Here is a 17,272-nt window from a genome sequence, read left to right on the forward strand (position 1 = left end):
ATGTTTTTTTCCTGGAGTCCAAGCTGGCATTCCATCGACAGCATCCAGAATTCAATGGTGAGTGTTCTTTATAGTGTTAGGTATATTTACATACCACGAGTGCTAACCATTAAATACACAGGTCTCTTTGAATATGAGGAATATATCAGTCTTAAGTCGATCAATGATCCGAACGAGGGGTACGGCGGTCTCTTCCAATCCAGTCTGATTGATTCTAACACAATATAGATACGAAACAATTACCGACCTGATGACACTCCAAGACCAAATCGACACTTTCCAGAAACTCATCTTTTCGCACTTCCGAGGCAGCGCAAATAATGAGTGTAGAATATCAGCGTTGGTGCCTCTTGTTCAGGAGAGCTATGGAATTTATAAGTTCATTACCAGCATGCTACGAGCAATGCACTCAAGTAAGGATACCCAATACTCCGTCTTATGTGTTTTTGAGATGCTAATATCTCGATATAGCAACCGGTGATGAAGACGCATTGGAACCTCTTCGAGGCCGATATGATGCTCAGTATTACCGACTGGTTCGCTTTTATTATGAATGTTCAAATTTAAGATACCTTACCAGCTTGATATCTGTCCCGAAACTTGCACCACAGCCACCAAATCTGCTCGCAGGGGAAGAGGATAAGCCCAGTCTTCCGAAGCGTCCAACTAACGAACCCGAGAGGGAGCCTACTCCACCACCGAAGTCCACTATCCCTGATGCTGAACCAATCAACGATTTCTGGTCGACGGAGGCCAAACGACAGCAGGAGGAGTATGAAGCCGAACAGCGTCGACTACAAAGCCAGTGGGAAGAACAGCAGCGCCAACAAATGCTTGCACAGCAACAGGCGCAGCGAGAATTCGAAGAGCAGCAACGACTTCAAGCGGAGCAACAGAGACTAGCCCAGGAACAACTCATGGCGAACCAGTACCAACAACAGACCCAAGGAAGGCTGGCAGAGCTTGAACAAGAGAACCTTAACGCCCGGGCACAGTATGAACGAGATCAGTTGATGCTCCAGCAATATGACAAGCGTGTGAAGGACCTCGAAGAGCAACTAAACCAGATCAACTCAAACTTCAGCTCACAAAACTCTTCGAAGGACGATCTCATTCGATCCCTCCAGGAACAACTCAACACTTGGCGTACAAAATATGAGGCACTGGCTAAGCTGTACTCTCAGCTGCGACAGGAGCATCTGGATCTTCTCCAAACCACCAAGTCTTTGAAGCTAAAGGCGGCATCTGCCCAGGAAGCAATTGACAAGAAGGAACGTCTCGAGCGGGAGATGAAGACAAAGAACTTGGAACTTGCCGATATGATTAGAGAACGTGATAGAGCCCTGCATGAAAAGGATCGTCTCACAGGAGGTAATCGGGAGGAGCTCGAGAAGCTGAAGAGGGAGCTCCGAATGGCTATCGAGCGGGCGGAAAATGCCGAACGTGCGAAGGGATCAGAAATCTCCGCGATGCTTTCTAAGTATAATCGCGAGATGGCCGATCTAGAGGAGGCTCTAAGGGTACGTTTCTCAGTTCTCTCGTGCGATGCTTATGCTAACAAACCCATGCATAGAGTAAAACACGAGCGCTGGAGGAATTCCAATCTAGCAGAGGTGACTTGAATGCAGACCATGAAATCATGCTCCGAGAAAAGGATGAGGAGATCGAGATATACAAGTCTGGAATGGAGCAGGCATTGACTGAACTAGAGGAGCTGAAACTGGTATGTACCACCTTTTCACAGGGTCTGGTATCAGAGCTAACGTTGAACTTACAATTATAGAGCCAAGGAGATGCAGATAAGGCCCTAGACAGTCAAATTGACGATGTTCTGATTGGCTCTATTTCCAAGGTCAACGATATCATCGACTCTGTTCTTCAAAGTGGTGTGCAACGAGTGGACGATGCACTTTACGAGCTGGATTCGACAATGCAAGCTGGAAACCAAAATGCATCGCCTTCTTATGTGCTATCGCAGATTGAAAAAGCATCTGCTAGTGCCACTGAGTTCTCGACCGCTTTCAACAACTTCATCGCTGATGGACCAAACAGTGAACATGCCGAAATCATCCGCACCGTGAGCGTGTTCTCTGGGTCCATCGCTGATGTCCTTAGCAACACCAAGGGTTTGACTCGATTCGCCACTGATGACAAGAAAGCCGATCAGCTCGTAGGTGCTGCAAGGTCTCCTGCCGAGTCCACCATGACATTCTTCCGTGCTCTGCAGTCTTTCCGTCTTCAGGGTTTGGAGCCCACTCAGAAGACTGATGTGGTTATTAATAACAACCATGAAGTCCTCATGAACCTCCAGAAGCTCTCCAAGCTTGTCGATACCTTCGCTCCGAAGAGCAACAAGCTTACCGGTGCCGGCGATCTCGGTGACATCGTCGACCGAGAGCTGACCAATGCCGCTAACGCAATTGAAGCCGCAGCACAGCGACTAGCTAAACTCAAGAAGAAGCCTCGTGACGGCTACTCGACCTACGAACTTCGCATCCATGATTCTATCCTGGAAGCATCTATTGCGGTAACAAATGCAATCGCAGAACTGATCAAGGCTGCCACTGCATCGCAACAAGAAATCGTCAAGGAGGGCCGAGGAAGCTCTTCGCGGACGGCGTTCTACAAGAAAAACAATCGCTGGACAGAGGGATTGATATCTGCTGCAAAGGCCGTGGCAACTTCAACGAACACCTTAATTGAAACCGCCGACGGAGTTATTTCTGGCAGAAACTCGCCTGAACAATTGATCGTTGCTAGTAACGATGTGGCTGCTAGCACTGCCCAGCTTGTGGCGGCCAGTCGAGTCAAGGCTACATTTATGAGCAAGACTCAGGATAGACTCGAGACAGCTAGCAAGGCTGTTGGATCCGCTTGTAGAAGCTTGGTCAGGCAGGTACAGGATATCATTGCTGAGAAGAACCGCAATGAGACCGAAACCATCGATTACACCAAGTTGAGCGGACATGAGTTCAAAGTACGAGAGATGGAGCAACAGGTACGTTTATCAATCCTTACCTCTGTATATATGATATGTCAAGTATCTAACACAGTTTATAGGTTGAAATTCTGCAACTCGAAAATGCGCTCAGTCAAGCCAGAAAGCAACTTGGCGAGATGCGCAAGATATCGTACATGGAGTAACATGCTTGCGCTTCCAGAACAAATTTATATAAACTCATCTCTGCCAAACCCAATATTTCCTCCACTTCGATCACTATGTACGAAAGCGACAAAAGAATACAGACTTCGTCACAACCTGCAACTGAATTTCAACTTGTAGTATTTACTGTTAATTATCAAGGCGCTTTTTGACAATAAGCCAGAGGATTTCCGGGCCGATTCCATACCTACTAATTAGCAAGTTGCAGCGAATGAGTTTTATCGAAAAGTTGGAAGTTAAAGATAAGACATATATTTCTGTTTCAACAATTTCGACCTATTCTACATATGATGTTATACCTCGGGTGTATAAAGCAGCAGGTTTTCCCTCCAAAAACGTTGGTATAACATTGCTTTCGGCGGAATGCGTCCATTAACGATTGGATTTATTGACTGAAAGCGAAATTAAGTGGTCTTGTCCTTGTTGTGGTAGTTGACGTCGGAGTTCCAGCTAAAGTAAACCAAGGTTAGTAATTTCGATGCGCCGTGCTATAATTCACGTAGCCTAAAAAAAGTCGTAATACTAACAAGAGAGTCTATGAATTGTGTCAGCATTGTTAAGTTTTCCACATAGAATATCATTCAACTTCACGTACCTTGTCACCATCTCCCCAGAAGAAGTTCTTGGTTCGGATGTTCTGGTAAGGATATTCGACACGGTCCTCCAAAGCAGGCATATGAGACCAATGCTCCCAATGCTCAGTCCAGAGGTTGTATGCGTTGATGGAACCGAGGATTAGGGTGGGAATCACGGCGCTGCCACACAGTTAGTTATCCGGACGTCGGACATTCGGGTCATCGAGGTAAAACTAACTAGATGGATAGCTTGCGCCATAGATCTGCAAATAAACAATTAGTCCCTGTATCCCTCGTCTGACGGTATTATCTTTCCGCTTACCGCTGGTGGAGGCAGCGTGAGCCTTAACGGCGGCTCTCTCACGGAGGAACTCGTTGTCGTGAGGAGTCGAGCTGTTCAACCGGCGCTGGACGAAGTTGCGGGCGACGGGAGATCGGATGCTGGCCCTCTGGGCAGCGCGCAGGATAGGCTGACGGGAAAGCATGGCTGGTTCAATTGGTACTCTGAAGAGTCTCAATGATTGATCGTGGTGAAGTCAAGGAACGAAGTGAAGTTGAAGTTGAAGTCGCTTGTGGTTCAGAATTAGTGGCTAATGATTATGTAATCACATGGCCTGATCGTCATCGCGACTTCGAACGTGAAAAGGGAAAAGCCATCGAGCATCGACAAACCAGCTGAAGAACAGGAAGAAGAGGGAGAAGGCAGCCGAACGATGTGAGGATGATAGTATGTGGTGAAAGATGGTGCTGCGATTAACAACATGGAACGGTTAGTTTGGTGGCTACATTATTGATTGGCGAAACTGACGACACTGTAGTGAACGGGATAAGGTACCATCGGCGCTAGGCAGCAGCCCTGCAGACAACAAGGGATATACTGATAATTTATTCCCAGGAACCCGTTTTCATACGAACCATGGAGAGGAAACCGGACGTTTGGGGTACGCTCCAACCCGTTGGATGTTGACTGAATACTCTTTTAATGCGTGGTCTACAGGCAATGTTTGATATCCTGGAGGCAGATATCGTGGTTTTCCAGGAAGCAAAGATCCAACGGAAAGACTTGCAAGATGACATGGTTCTTGTGTCAGGTTGGGACTGCTATTTTAGTCTCCCAAGGCAAAAGAAAGGTATATACGTTTTGTATGAGGTTTACCAGTGTTTATGTTGACACTCTCAAGGTTATTCCGGGGTTGTAATATATACCCGCAGTTCGAAATGTGCTGCTATCCGTGCCGAAGAAGGCGTAACTGGCGCACTTTGTCCACCAAGCTCCAGAACCCCTTTTCGCCAGTTATCCGCTTCCGAGCAGATTGGCGGCTATCCCTCTATTGAACAGATGGAGGAGTTATCCGAAGTAGACCCTATTACTGTCGATTCTGAAGGGCGATGTTTGATCCTCGAATTCCCTGCTTTCGTGTTGATAGGAGTTTACTGCCCGGCGGATCGAGACGAAACCCGAGACGATTTTAGGCTTGGTTTTTTTAATTTACTTGAAGTCCGAGTGAGGAACCTTGTCAAGATGGGAAAGCGGGTCATTTTGGCAGGTGACCTTAATACCTGTGCCGGCCCCATTGACTCAGCTCCAGCTCTAGAAAGGATTAGAAAAGGTACTGAAACTGAAGAAGAGTACCTATCTTATCCTGCTAGACGCATTTTCAATAGGCTGGTGCGGCCTGTGGGCTCAACCGGGGATACACATGATACCGAGACACTCCCTGTTCTGCGAGACCTCTGTAGAGAATTTCACCCTAGCCGGACTGGCATGTATACATGCTGGAACCAAAAGGTAAATGCTCGACCAGGCAACTATGGATCCAGGATCGATTATATTCTGTGTAGTGACAATATCAGGTCCTGGTTTGTTGAGTCTAACATTCAAGAGGGGCTTATAGTATGTGTCAAACTTGAACTTATTTACCGATCATTCAAAAACTTACTAATTTCTAACGAACAGGGCTCCGATCATTGTCCTGTTTATGCATCTATAAGTGATAGGGTGCCCTTTGATGGGAAGGATGTTCACATTTTGGACATCATGAATCCTAAGGGGGCATTCGACGACGGGGTAGAACAACCTCGCTCTAACAAAATAGTCCCCTTGGCACTATCTGGAAGATTGATACCAGAGTTTGACCGCCGAAGGAATATCAAGGATATGTTCCGAAATCATTCCCTGTCTCAGAACAATAGCGAAGTAAAGATGTCAACGACAACTGATACTCAGGCTGGGTCGGAAATTCCTGGACCGGCCTCGCAGATCAAGAGTGCACAAGAAAACAAGACTGCACCAGTAACAATGAATCATGCTCCCAAGCGATCACACAGCACAGGAGCTCAGGCCCCTTCATCTAAGAGACCAAAGCAAAAAGGCCGACCATCTGGCGCTCGAAGCAATGGTCAACAAACTCTTGTTGGATTTTTCAAGTCCGAAAAGACCAGTCGTGCCGTCAGCGAGGAGAATGCTACGGCTTCTAGTGACTCGCCACAGGAAGCCCCAGCTGAAGTCAAAATAACTCCCGCCAGTGAGTTGGCATCTACGGCGGAGAACAATGATTCAGTTCCAACTGCAGTGACAGCCTCTCCAGACAACTCAATTGTTCCCTCATGTAGCCCGACGGAATCGTGGTCAAAGGTTTTTACAAGAAAGCCGGTGCCAAAGTGTGAGGGCCATCATGAGGATTGCATCTCTCTTGTCACCAAAAAGCCAGGAATAAATTGTGGACGATCATTTTGGATATGCCCGAGGCCGCTTGGCCCGAGTGGTGATAAAGAGTCGGGAACTCCATGGCGTTGTCCAACTTTCATTTGGAGCAGTGATTGGAGGTCAAGCTGACTAGCATAATGAAGGAATATTAGCCTAACCGTGTCTCTCCTCAAACTCGACATCTACCGTACTCTCCCTTTTGGCGGCGTTTGCCTTCATTTTTGCCCTGACTTTTCTCGAGGACCACTTGCTGTATTAGTCAGCATCTCAACCTCCAACTCAACTATGCTTTGGTATCAACATGTTGACATGGATGTCATGATTGCGATCATGACGGCTGTGAACATGGGCCAAGCTGGAGAATAGATGATAGTTATACCTAGTGCTGAAAATACCTGCATATACCCCCTTGCTTTGTAATGTTCAATTAGATTCTAATTGATAGTTTTTGAGATACAGGTTCTGTTAATATCCTGTAGTTAACAAGGCCATCATCATACATATTTTGGCCGTAGAGTGAACTGGTGCTATTGCTAGTGACTCACTGCTCTATTTACCTGCACAAGATCATATTCACCTATCCTCGAGTATCAGGGCGTATCTCACCGTTTGGGGCGTATACCAGCCTCGTTTTGACCCTGCCGGTGACATAGTATTGCTATCTCCTTTATGTCTGCATACTCGCATCGAATGCCCGCACATAGGTATCCTTCGCGCTAGTGGCCGTTTTGTTTTGATTTCCCCCTTAGGAAACGCGGTGGCATAGCAACCAGAAAAATTTTCATTTCCCCCTTGGAGGCACGAACTTCTCCTTATAAAAACAAACACCAACTCTCTCAAATTCCAACCCTCAACCTCCAAGCTGCAGTTTCTATTCCACAGCCCTTAGGCTCCAATAACCACCTGCAACGACCCAGGATGCTTGAGATTCCACCTCCTCCGCCTCCGAAACCGCGTGTCGTCCTGCCGTGGTCCGAGTATGACCCTGGCTTGCTCAACGGTGAGAATCTAGCACTCACGACTCCTAATGTATCCATATACTAAAAATTTATTACAGGAGACGGCATTGCCGTCCGCAAGTGCAGCACTGACTATCTTGCCTCTATTTACAAGACGTGCTTGGACACATACCGTCCGAATGAAGTCAATCTTTCTCCGGAGGAAACAGAACGCTTGACTGAAAGTGTCCGTCTTGAACTGACTAGGCTTACCTCTTATCCTGATCTTTTCCCCACGCCCACCGCCCATGAACGCTTTTTCAAACTCCTCCAGGAAAGCGTTGCTAGAGTGGTCAAGAAACGTCAGGACAAAGAAAATGAGTCCATTGAAGAGAGTATCCGTCTCCGTGCCAACATTCTTGCTAGAGAGGAGGAAGAGATCTTACAGGAAATCAACCGCCCTTCATTTAAGCCCGGGCTGAAGCCTTGGGAACAATTCCTTTTGAAAGGCAGCCCTGGCAGTGGTGTTGTACTTCCCCCAGACCCTCCAAACGGCTATGTGCAGATGATGCCAATAGGTGGAGTGGCACTCCACTTGAGGTGGTTAAGAGAAAACTATACGGCTTCTAAAGAATATGCGGAGGCAAGTTAAATAACCGAGTTCTTGGTATGACAATCTAACTTTTGTAGTCAAACCCCCCTTCAGCTGACTCTTCTACCGAAGCCCGAGACCCTGAGGAAACAGTAAGTTAGACTTCGCTTGACCCGGTGGCCGATCTTCTCACCTCTCTATAGTACAATATGTTCAAAAGGGCCCTTTATCCTTCACACAACGTTACGCACCAAACCAGCTGGGTACGCTAAGATCTCAATCCCAATACATTTTACCCCATAGCTTACGCTGAACAGATCTCTCTGACACCCAATCCCTATTTCGAGGTACGTATGGTATGCCTAAATATCAGTATCTACTTAGACGACCTGACACCTTTCAAGCGGCGTATGCCCATCCCAAAGCATGATCGTGTTATTGATCGCTTAGAGAGTTTTAATGCTCTGATTGGTGAGATCTCTCTCAACCGTGTTTATGTGACGCCCGCACTAATAATGACAAAGAACGCCTCGAAGGTGAGGAGCCCACGAATTATAATGGTGATCCTTCCGGTGTTAGAGCCATGCTCTACCGCACAATCGTGGAAGATATCTCAGACAATACCGAGGAAAACGTTGCTTAACGAAATAACTGTTGGTCGGAGGGTCAGATGTCGCGTATTTTGATGTTTCACGGTAGCCATGGTGCAGAAGTAATGTGGATTTTTGTACTGATATCCTTCAATCGTCGAGGTTAAAGTACAATCAAGTGTCTACCTGTTATTATCTTTTATATGGTCCGTTGATCGTCTAAGAACTGTATTGTTGGCATAACAGAAACTACTGTTTCTCAGCAGCGTAGCACTCTGATTCGCCCTTTATAGTGCAGGGGGAGATTTTGTCAACTAGCAAAGGGGATTCTATGTACGAGATAGTTCTAATGACTTTCAGGACCTCATAACGCATTAATAGTGATTCATTGTTTGCTAGTGTACAGTTGATCTATCTAGTTACCACCCACGACCCTTCCCATCTCGTATCTAATCCGTAGCGCCCCATCTGTTCATTGAATCATTGAATACAAAGGTCATAATCATTATCCCCACCAAACACCAGTATGAGCATCAATTCCTGTTTTCAATGCAAAGAACCACAAGCCTCACTGAGCAACAAGCCTCACTGAGCATCATCGAGGAAGTATTCATCGAAATCGAAATCAACATCAGTTGTCCAATCATTTTGAGTTGAGTCTTCAGCAGGGGGTTGCGGTGCATTCAGTTGCTGAGGTAATTGCTGAGGCAATGGAGGAATAGGAGCCAGCTGGCTGACTGTAGACATAGAATTTGTAGGTGAATGGCGACGACGACCATAGGACAAGAACTCTCCACCTTGAATACCCATAACAAATTGGTCGCTTTGATTGGCAAGAGCATCATGGAAGGCCGAACTCGTAGTGACTGGAGGAGAAGGGGGCAGTTGCTCACGCTGAGTAGCTGGAGCACTCTCTGTGCTCTCGGGAGACAATCCACTTCCCTCGGCATCGCTTTGGATGAGACCTGAAATGCCATTCTGAGAAAGATGAAGGGAAACTTCGATTCCATCGCCACCTGCGTGTTTCTGAGTAGGAGCTGGTCCATTACGGCGGTTCGTGCAACGACGTTTCTTTTCAGACGGTTTTCTAGGAGCATACTGATAACCTGGATTTTCTTCGGCATGCTTTTTCTTGATTTCTTCAGCAAGTGCCTTGAAGTGTGCTTTCGTCTCAGATGTTTCTGCTTTCCATTTCTTCCCCAAGAGAACAGCTTGTAAAGTCAGTAGAGAGTAGATAAGGTTATATTTTGTTGCTAACTCACAAATGTCATTGTTATGGTACTCAGGATGCGCTGCCTTAATGACAGGGTGATGATGTTGGCGATACAGAATGAAGGCATTTGGCGGGCGAGGGACTTTTGGAGCCTTCACTTGACAAATGATGTCTTGACTGACAAGCTCATTGCCATTTAATGGCTGTGTAGCTATGCTGCGATTATTGGCAGCCAGACTCATTGGCAAAACAGCAGCCCCGATTTGGCGATCAAATGCTGGAGTTGGCATGATGCGATAGACTCTGTTCACGCTGTCCTCGAATGCCACAACTGGCGTGTTCAGTAATTTCCTGTCTATCAGTTAGACACCGAGCTATACATATGAGCTTCAGATTATGACTGGGATCACACACTCTAAACGAGTCTTGATGACTTCGATGCTTGCTCCCCCAACAATGGAGCGAATATCAATTGGGAGAAGAATCTCGTTGTTTGTCTTCTGCAGATGGCTGATAGCATGCTGCCACAGGAGCTCAGTCACAAGCTCAACCGACCCAGATGCTGGCATCGGCATGGTTCCAGAAGTAGTGGCCATGATAATCGACCAGCAGCAATCAGTGCAGCGACAAACAAGGCTGAATATGACAGTTCGATCTGGATATTAAGGCGATATAGTGTATGTAAGAGGCAGATTTGTTGTTGGTAGAAGAGAATGTGAACGAGGAAGAGAGCAAACGAAGAGAAAAGCTCATGCGTTGACGGGCTTGCTTCGAGGGCCTCCAGAATGAGGCAAGTTGATAGTTTCTTTGTTTATCAGTTATCAAGAGGTGAATGAAATTGGAGCGTGGTTGGATACGAAAAATTACCAAACTGGCTGGGGTTGTTACGGGGCTCGTTTAACCATTTACCGTACTGTAATCAAGCTCCACTTAGTTTCATACTATAACTAGTTAACTTAGTTAATCTCACTGCTCCTCTCCTACTTCCTCTGCCAACCACAACATACATCTAAAAGTTCATAAGACAACCCATCAACGACTTGATCCTTGGTACCTTATTGAAATCCGACGGAGGCAAGAGCTTATTGAAAATTCTCATAATGGATACTTTCGAGGCATACGAGACCAACAATCGTGGGATGCATAACGAATTCGCCCGTTATCTCGGTTGCAACCCTTCAGAACCAGAGTCCCCGATGTCAAATACCAGCATGGAGGGCATTACATTTGGGAACGGTGGTAATAATGATCAAGAAGACTCTTTTGGTCATACCCATTTCGAGGTCTTGAACCGACTTCTCGAGTTATACAGGGTCCAGCCGGATGCAAGTGACTTCACTGGCAAATTGCTGAAGTTTTCCGACAAGCTTGAGATTCCCGAGCTGAATGGAGAGATCCTGAGAGAAAATGGGCAGTCAAAGGACCGTCATCGCGAGATCTTCAAGGCCCATGCACAGTTGTTTGAGGACGAAGCAAACTACCGCCTTTGCCAGCACGTCCAGGAGCATGGACCTGCTAGTATCTACTGGAGAGCCTTCCGCGAGTACTTCACTGGGTGAGTCTACTTTCGATCTTGTCTAGCAGAGGCATGTATTTAACTAACAGCTTTCCTGCAGGGAAATAATCAATATGGTTGAGTCGCACTGGCGCCCTGATCCTCGCTGCGCCCAGGTCCGCATTGATGCGCACAGCCTGTCCTACCAGGCTATAAACGAAGTCCCCTTCATGTCTACTGCAGAGAGAAACTTGGTCATCAGAGCTACCGGGAGCTACCCTGAGGACGCTATGTCATTCTGTGAGTTTTCTTCTCCTCAGGTTACATACACTGGACTGGAGCATGGCTGATAGGGATATTATATAGTTACTAGCATGACGAGGAACCGCCTTACATATCTCATGGTAAAGGAGATGTCGGACCTGTTCTTCTTTCGAATCAGAGCTCTGGCTGGACGCGAGATTGACCTCGATATGGAGAGAGAGATGGCCCACATGGCCAACTGGGCTGAACACCAGTAAACTGTGGTGATGGTGTAAGAGGAGATAGTGTACACTGTGAAGGGACATAGGGTCATAAGAATATGAGGAGAAGATGGAAACATGCAAAGGCAAGATGTAAGATAACTAGATGGCTACAGGAACTGATTTCACTTTGCTCTTCATCTATGTTTCAACTATCTCGAGTAACCATCTATCTCTCTGCATATAGATAGGGATGGATAGGGGTGAGGCAGCGAAGTGGGAAGAGTCTCTATGGCAACCTCTCTGAGTCCCCATGGCAACTCACCCATCTCCTAGGATACGCTGCTTTGCAAGTCAGTCTCTATAGCAACTCACCAGCAGCGCATGGAGAGATAGACAAGGCAGATCTATGCTCTGATATCTAGATCAGGACTCAACTTGATGGGACGTAGTAAAAGCAGACCTATCAGCTAGCATGCCATCTTACCGCTGCAAACCTATCTTCTCTCTTTCCCCTTTTGGTGGCATCTCCATCCCTACAATGCCTTCTATCCATGCCCTCTGGCTATGCTGTCTATCCATGTCGTCGCCATGTCAACCCTCCGTTTTGATGACTAATCTTGTCCTGCTCCCTTAGTCAGCAGCCATGCGGGGGCGGGGAGGCCGGAAGGGCGGCCGTTACAAGCGCGATACAAGACGTAACTTACGCCCGCCAGAGTTTTCCCGTCACGCCGTTACCGACGTTACTAGCGCCTCTTTTAGCTTTCTTTCAAGGGGACAAAGTCTTTGTCTGCTTTCCCAAAGCGGAAATGGGGGGGCTGGCGGCAGATTCTTCAGGGAGGCTGGCGGGCGGGGGAAAGAGGGGAAAAGAGGGGGAAGACGGTGCGGAGGCTGGGAGAGAAGCAGCTGGAAAGATCGCGGCGACAGCGAGGGGAGTTGGGGGAAGTTGGGGAAGAAGTCGGGCAGGACATCCTGATAATAGGTGGAATGGAGATAAGGACGGAGTTTTTGGGCCGGGAGATCGACGGGATTAGGTAAGCGGGTGGTCGCTTAACCAGGGGCCACACGGACCAGGAGCCACAGATATTTATAGAACTTAAGCGACGAAGACGGCGAAAAAGTCGACGAAGACGCTGAAGAGAAGCAGAAGAAAACGGGAGAGATGCTAGCCTGGCTTTTATATATATTACTTTACGAGTGGATTCGATGATGAGTGATGTATTTTACCCGGTGCTGTGGTTCTGCTAAGGCAGCCATGGGTCAGGCCTTGTCAGCTGCATGCTGCATCACATCATGCGAGGTGATGGTGACTGCAGGATCGCCCAGCCAATAGACTGACCCTGCTAACCGCCCAACCCTGCCGGTGACAGCGGCCATCGGTGAACAGGAGTTGGCGATGGAGACGGGTTCTAGAACAAGACTCGTCCACGCAGGTGCTGCATCAACCTTGTTCCGTTTGCAGTCGTTGGAAGGCTAATTTGTACGAGGGATTAAAGTTATACAGGACTGACTAGACGGGGGGGTGAAAGTCTAGTGAGTGACAAGATGCGATACAGAGTTCATGGGTCAAGGAGCATGGCATTTTAGCGTAAAATAAGTTTGACATTGCTTCGTTAGGATAAGACAACCACCCGTTTCACAGAGTAGAACAGAAGACTACCGAGTCAAAACATAAAACGCCTGCTCCAGGGATGAAAAAAAAAGGGTGTTTTGTGAATATATTTTTTATTACTTGATTTCTTTTGTTTTTTTACAGCGACTAGATAAACTCTAGTTAGCCATGGCACGGCGGCGGTCACGCTCCTCAGCAATGGTGAGCTAGGTAGATTGGTTAGCACACAGATACCACATGCAAGTAATAAAGAAGGGATAAGAGAACATACCTTGACACCCTTGCCCTTGGGCAAGCTGACCCAGGGCTTCTCCTGGCCGATGACAAAGACGTTGCTCTCACGGGTAGCGAAAGTGTTGTCAATGGCATCCTTGATGTGGACAATGCCGAAACCACCGTCGTGACGCTCACGGTGGGTGATGACACCGACACGACCCATGTTACGACCACCAGTGGCCATGGCAATGACACCAGTGTCGAACTTGACGAAGTCAGTGATCTTGCCAGTGGCAATGTCAATCTTGACAGTGTCGTTGACACGGATGCTTGGGTCTGGGTAGCGGATGCTAGAGATAAGATGTTAGCTCGTAGTCAAAAATAAAAATGGACGAGACAAATGCCATGTTCATAATATATGAACGCCGTTGCCCTTGACAGATCGAAACAGCAAGCAACAGATATTGTTGTTTGTGTCAATCTGACAAGAAATGCCAATGGTATGATATGATGGTATCCCGTCATCCGTCTCGCAAACTTCAACTGCCATCTCCGTTCGCTCCACGCACGACGGGAATCAAACCAAACCTTGGTCCAACGACTGAATGACGCATAAAACAAGAGTGCAAAACTCACGTTCTAGCATCGTGCGTAACCAAGAATGGGATTCCGCCCTTGCCCAGCTGGACACGCTTGACCTTGCCAAGCTTGTACTCGGCCTCCTCGGCCTGGATACGGTGGACGGTGAAACGGCCCTTGGTGTCGTAGATGAGGCGGAAGTTCTCGCCAGTCTTCTCGATGGTGATCACGTCCATGAAGCCAGCAGGGTAGGTTGAGTCGGTGCGGACCTTGCCGTCGACCTTGACCAGGCGCTGCATCAAGATGGAGTTGGTCTCGCGGCCATTGAGGGCGTACTTTAGACTGCTGCGAGTTAGAAATGACCCCGAACAGAAAGCCTGAGGGGAGGGTGAAAGAGGCAACAAACCGGTTACGGAGGAAGACAATGAGGGGCAGACAGTCTCTCAACTTGTGAGGACCGGGGGATGGGCGAGGAGCGTAGGCTCCGGACAATTTGTCCAAGAGCCAGTGCGATGGTGCGCTCAAGCGCTTCTGGTGCTTCTTTCTGTTGTGTCGTTAGCATTTCGTTCGTCTCATTAATTAGTACCATGGAGAGCAGTTTATACGTACGGTCCACGAGCCATTTTGATGTATTTGTCGACGTTGGAGTTGGGCTTGTCGAGAAGTCGTCTGTGTCGCCTGGTCGCTGGAGAAAATGAAAAAACTGTCGATGGAAGTTGAAAATGGGAAGTTGTGGATTCGCTAGCCCTAGCCCTAATTTCCGCTTTGGGTTTGATTATATAATGACATTTTGATTGGTAAGTGAGCTTAGTCATCCGATCCGATTGGTTGTGACCGTCTCAAGGCGAATATTCTTTATCTCCTTTTATCTCCTGCCCCTTGGATCATGTTATAGACGGGACAGAGAGATCAAAAGATGTGGGTGGCCATAAAAGATCTGTAGCAAAACACTGATATTTCCATAATTTTCATGCGATTCATATCTAAATACAGAAAGCCTAACCCAAGCTTTTAGCTTCTAGACAACCTGCCTTGATAATACACGCTATTGAATAACCAGATCAGTTAGCCCCCCTGTAACTAAACGACATAAAACCGACCATATCATGATACTTAATGCCGAAAAAAAATAGATAAAAAGAAAAGTATGAAAAGGTAGGAAGAAGCCGAGAGTTTTCACTTCTTTGATTTCCTTTCATCCTCGCCAGGCACTGCATCGAATATCTTGCCAGGATTCAGCAGCCATAACGGGTCAAGAGATCGCTTGATACTCCGCATGACATTAAGTGTGTCCATGCCTAGCTCCTTAACTAGATATTTCTTCTTTCCTAGGCCAATGCCATGCTCACCCTATGCAATGTTAGTTTTGATACACGGGTTGTAGAGGTTTGAGTCTAACTCACAGTGCAAGATCCATCCATCTCCAAAGCTCTGTCGACCATGTCGTGGACGCATTTTTCGATTCTGGATACTTCCTCGGGATTGTTCCTGTTGTATACTATACCTTCATGGAAATTACCGTCCCCGATGTGACCGACTATACCGGCAAACAAGTCTAGTTCGTCAAGGTCTTTCTTCGAAAGCTCTGCGATAGATACATTAGAGGGTAAGTATATCGGCAAGGAGAAGAGTGAACGTACCAATGATATCAGGAAGTCTAGACAATGGGACAGCAACATCCGTAGACCAGACGTCATCTGAGCCTTCTTTGCGAAGAGCCAGCATGCTCCAGAGGGTTTGCTTTCTGGCAGACCACAGCTCATGGCCCTCCTGGTCTGTCCTTGCAAACTCAAATGACGTGCTATTATGGTCTCTTGCAATTGACTTCGTCCGGCTAATCGAGTCAGCTACCCCATTGCGGGTGCCGGAGAACTTGAAGAAGAGAGTCGTCGCAGGCTTCCAAGTTCTGTTTGTCCCGCCAGCTCTGTTGATAATATCCATATGGACATCATCCAGTATCTCGACGCACTGCACCTGCACGCCCGAACGTATCACCGCCATGGCAACGTTGGCTGCATCTCTTATAGATGGAAACGTAGCAATTCCCACTCGAGTTTCCTCTGGAATGACGGCTAACTTGAGCGTGGCTTCAGTGACTAGCCCGAGCGTGCCCTCTGACCCAACGAATATGCCGGCAAGGTTATACCCTGCCGAGCTTTTCCGAGGCCGGTTGCGTGTCTTGATCACTCGACCGTCGGCTAGCACGACAGTCAAGTTTATAACCCAGTCTTTCATAGTTCCGTATCTAACAGCGTTTGTACCGCTGCAATTGGTACCAATCATACCTCCGATCTTAGCTGACGGGCCCGGATCAATGGGGAAGAACAGACCGGAATGTTTGATCTGTTCGTTAAGTTCCATCCATTGAATCGAAGGCTGCACCACAACGTCAAGATCATCGGAGTGTAGTTTGATTATCTTATCCATATGAGCGAAGTCGATGCTCATGCCACCGAAGGGAGCCGAAAAGTTTCCCTCGAGACTCGACCCGCCGGAGTAGGGAACCATAGGCACCTTGAACTTGTAGCATACTTGAGCTATCTTGGAGACATCGGCGGTTGATTTGGGATAGGCCACGGCAACTGGTAGCTGGTCACAATTGACCGTTGACCATTCAGAGTATCCGTGTAGCCGTAGGTCCTCGTCGTCGGTGCTAATGGCGTCTTCACCTAGCACTTCCCGCAATTCTACTATTGCCTTATCAAGTTGAAAAGGTCAGCCATTGGTGTAAAAAGAACACATATCGAGAGAGGATGGAAGAGTATTAACCCGTTCAAAGTCCTTTATCGAGCCGTAGACAGGTGAAACCTCATGTTTGTAGCTCAACAAGCCGAGAGAGGCAGAACCGGAGTTATAAACACCGAGTGCATACCCGGCACCGATAGCAACAGCCAGAGCACCGACGACCTGGCCTGTCTTCCACGATAAGCCTGGTGACACTTCAGCTCCTCGTCCAGCTGCGGTGCTAGTCCAACAACGCACTATGTTCTGCCCATGGTGTTGGTGCTGCTGTCTTATCGCCCTCAGCCCGCGCGGAATCGCCCTAGCAGAGAGCCGAGGCGCGAAGTTCATAATGGATTTAATATCAGTCTGAAGCCCGGTTTGATAACGTCCGGATGCATGAAGAG

The 17,272-nt window shown here is 47.6% G+C and overlaps 8 protein-coding genes across 8 annotated transcripts; 4 read left to right on the top strand and 4 right to left on the bottom strand.

Annotated features, from left to right (window-relative positions):
* ARB_07317 (uncharacterized protein) lies at positions 1-3,144 on the top strand (the record flags this gene model as incomplete). Its single annotated transcript, XM_003014709.1, has 6 exons — positions 1-179; positions 229-413; positions 472-1,520; positions 1,574-1,723; positions 1,784-2,998; positions 3,061-3,144. The coding sequence occupies 6 exons, from the start codon at positions 1-3 to the stop codon at positions 3,142-3,144; spliced, it is 2,862 nt and encodes a 953-aa protein (XP_003014755.1).
* Positions 3,145-3,567: 423 nt separating this feature from the next.
* On the bottom strand, positions 3,568-4,223 carry ARB_08059 (ABcox13, cytochrome c oxidase subunit VIa, putative; the record flags this gene model as incomplete). Its single annotated transcript, XM_003014710.1, has 5 exons — positions 3,568-3,613; positions 3,691-3,698; positions 3,759-3,918; positions 3,977-4,001; positions 4,061-4,223. The coding sequence occupies 5 exons, from the start codon at positions 4,221-4,223 to the stop codon at positions 3,568-3,570; spliced, it is 402 nt and encodes a 133-aa protein (XP_003014756.1).
* Positions 4,224-4,738: 515 nt separating this feature from the next.
* On the top strand, positions 4,739-6,811 carry ARB_07318 (DNA lyase Apn2; the record flags this gene model as incomplete). The annotated part of the gene is made up of 3 exons (XM_003014711.1): positions 4,739-4,881; positions 4,951-6,399; positions 6,598-6,811. 3 exons carry the CDS (start codon positions 4,739-4,741, stop codon positions 6,809-6,811), a joined length of 1,806 nt encoding a protein of 601 aa, XP_003014757.1.
* Positions 6,812-7,363: 552 nt separating this feature from the next.
* ARB_07319 (Putative uncharacterized protein MAT1-1-4; mating type protein) lies at positions 7,364-8,035 on the top strand (the record flags this gene model as incomplete). The annotated part of the gene is made up of 2 exons (XM_003014712.1): positions 7,364-7,445; positions 7,503-8,035. The coding sequence occupies 2 exons, from the start codon at positions 7,364-7,366 to the stop codon at positions 8,033-8,035; spliced, it is 615 nt and encodes a 204-aa protein (XP_003014758.1).
* Positions 8,036-9,150: 1,115 nt separating this feature from the next.
* ARB_07320 (mating type protein MAT1-2-1) lies at positions 9,151-10,374 on the bottom strand (the record flags this gene model as incomplete). Its single annotated transcript, XM_003014713.1, has 2 exons — positions 9,151-10,129; positions 10,193-10,374. 2 exons carry the CDS (start codon positions 10,372-10,374, stop codon positions 9,151-9,153), a joined length of 1,161 nt encoding a protein of 386 aa, XP_003014759.1.
* Positions 10,375-10,878: 504 nt separating this feature from the next.
* Positions 10,879-11,794, top strand: ARB_07321 (mating locus protein, putative; the record flags this gene model as incomplete). The annotated part of the gene is made up of 3 exons (XM_003014714.1): positions 10,879-11,333; positions 11,470-11,573; positions 11,640-11,794. 3 exons carry the CDS (start codon positions 10,879-10,881, stop codon positions 11,792-11,794), a joined length of 714 nt encoding a protein of 237 aa, XP_003014760.1.
* A 1,713-nt stretch (positions 11,795-13,507) lies between these two features.
* ARB_07322 (uncharacterized protein) lies at positions 13,508-14,443 on the bottom strand (the record flags this gene model as incomplete). The annotated part of the gene is made up of 4 exons (XM_003014715.1): positions 13,508-13,555; positions 13,621-13,915; positions 14,104-14,166; positions 14,202-14,443. The coding sequence occupies 4 exons, from the start codon at positions 14,441-14,443 to the stop codon at positions 13,508-13,510; spliced, it is 648 nt and encodes a 215-aa protein (XP_003014761.1).
* Positions 14,444-15,320: 877 nt separating this feature from the next.
* On the bottom strand, positions 15,321-17,216 carry ARB_07323 (D-lactate dehydrogenase (cytochrome), putative; the record flags this gene model as incomplete). Its single annotated transcript, XM_003014716.1, has 4 exons — positions 15,321-15,494; positions 15,548-15,729; positions 15,785-16,797; positions 16,885-17,216. 4 exons carry the CDS (start codon positions 17,214-17,216, stop codon positions 15,321-15,323), a joined length of 1,701 nt encoding a protein of 566 aa, XP_003014762.1.
* Between the last annotated feature and the right edge of the window lie 56 nt (positions 17,217-17,272).

Source organism: Trichophyton benhamiae (assembly GCF_000151125.1).
Source record: "Trichophyton benhamiae CBS 112371 chromosome Unknown contix00378_25.r1.exp, whole genome shotgun sequence".
Lineage (NCBI taxonomy): Eukaryota > Fungi > Ascomycota > Eurotiomycetes > Onygenales > Arthrodermataceae > Trichophyton > Trichophyton benhamiae.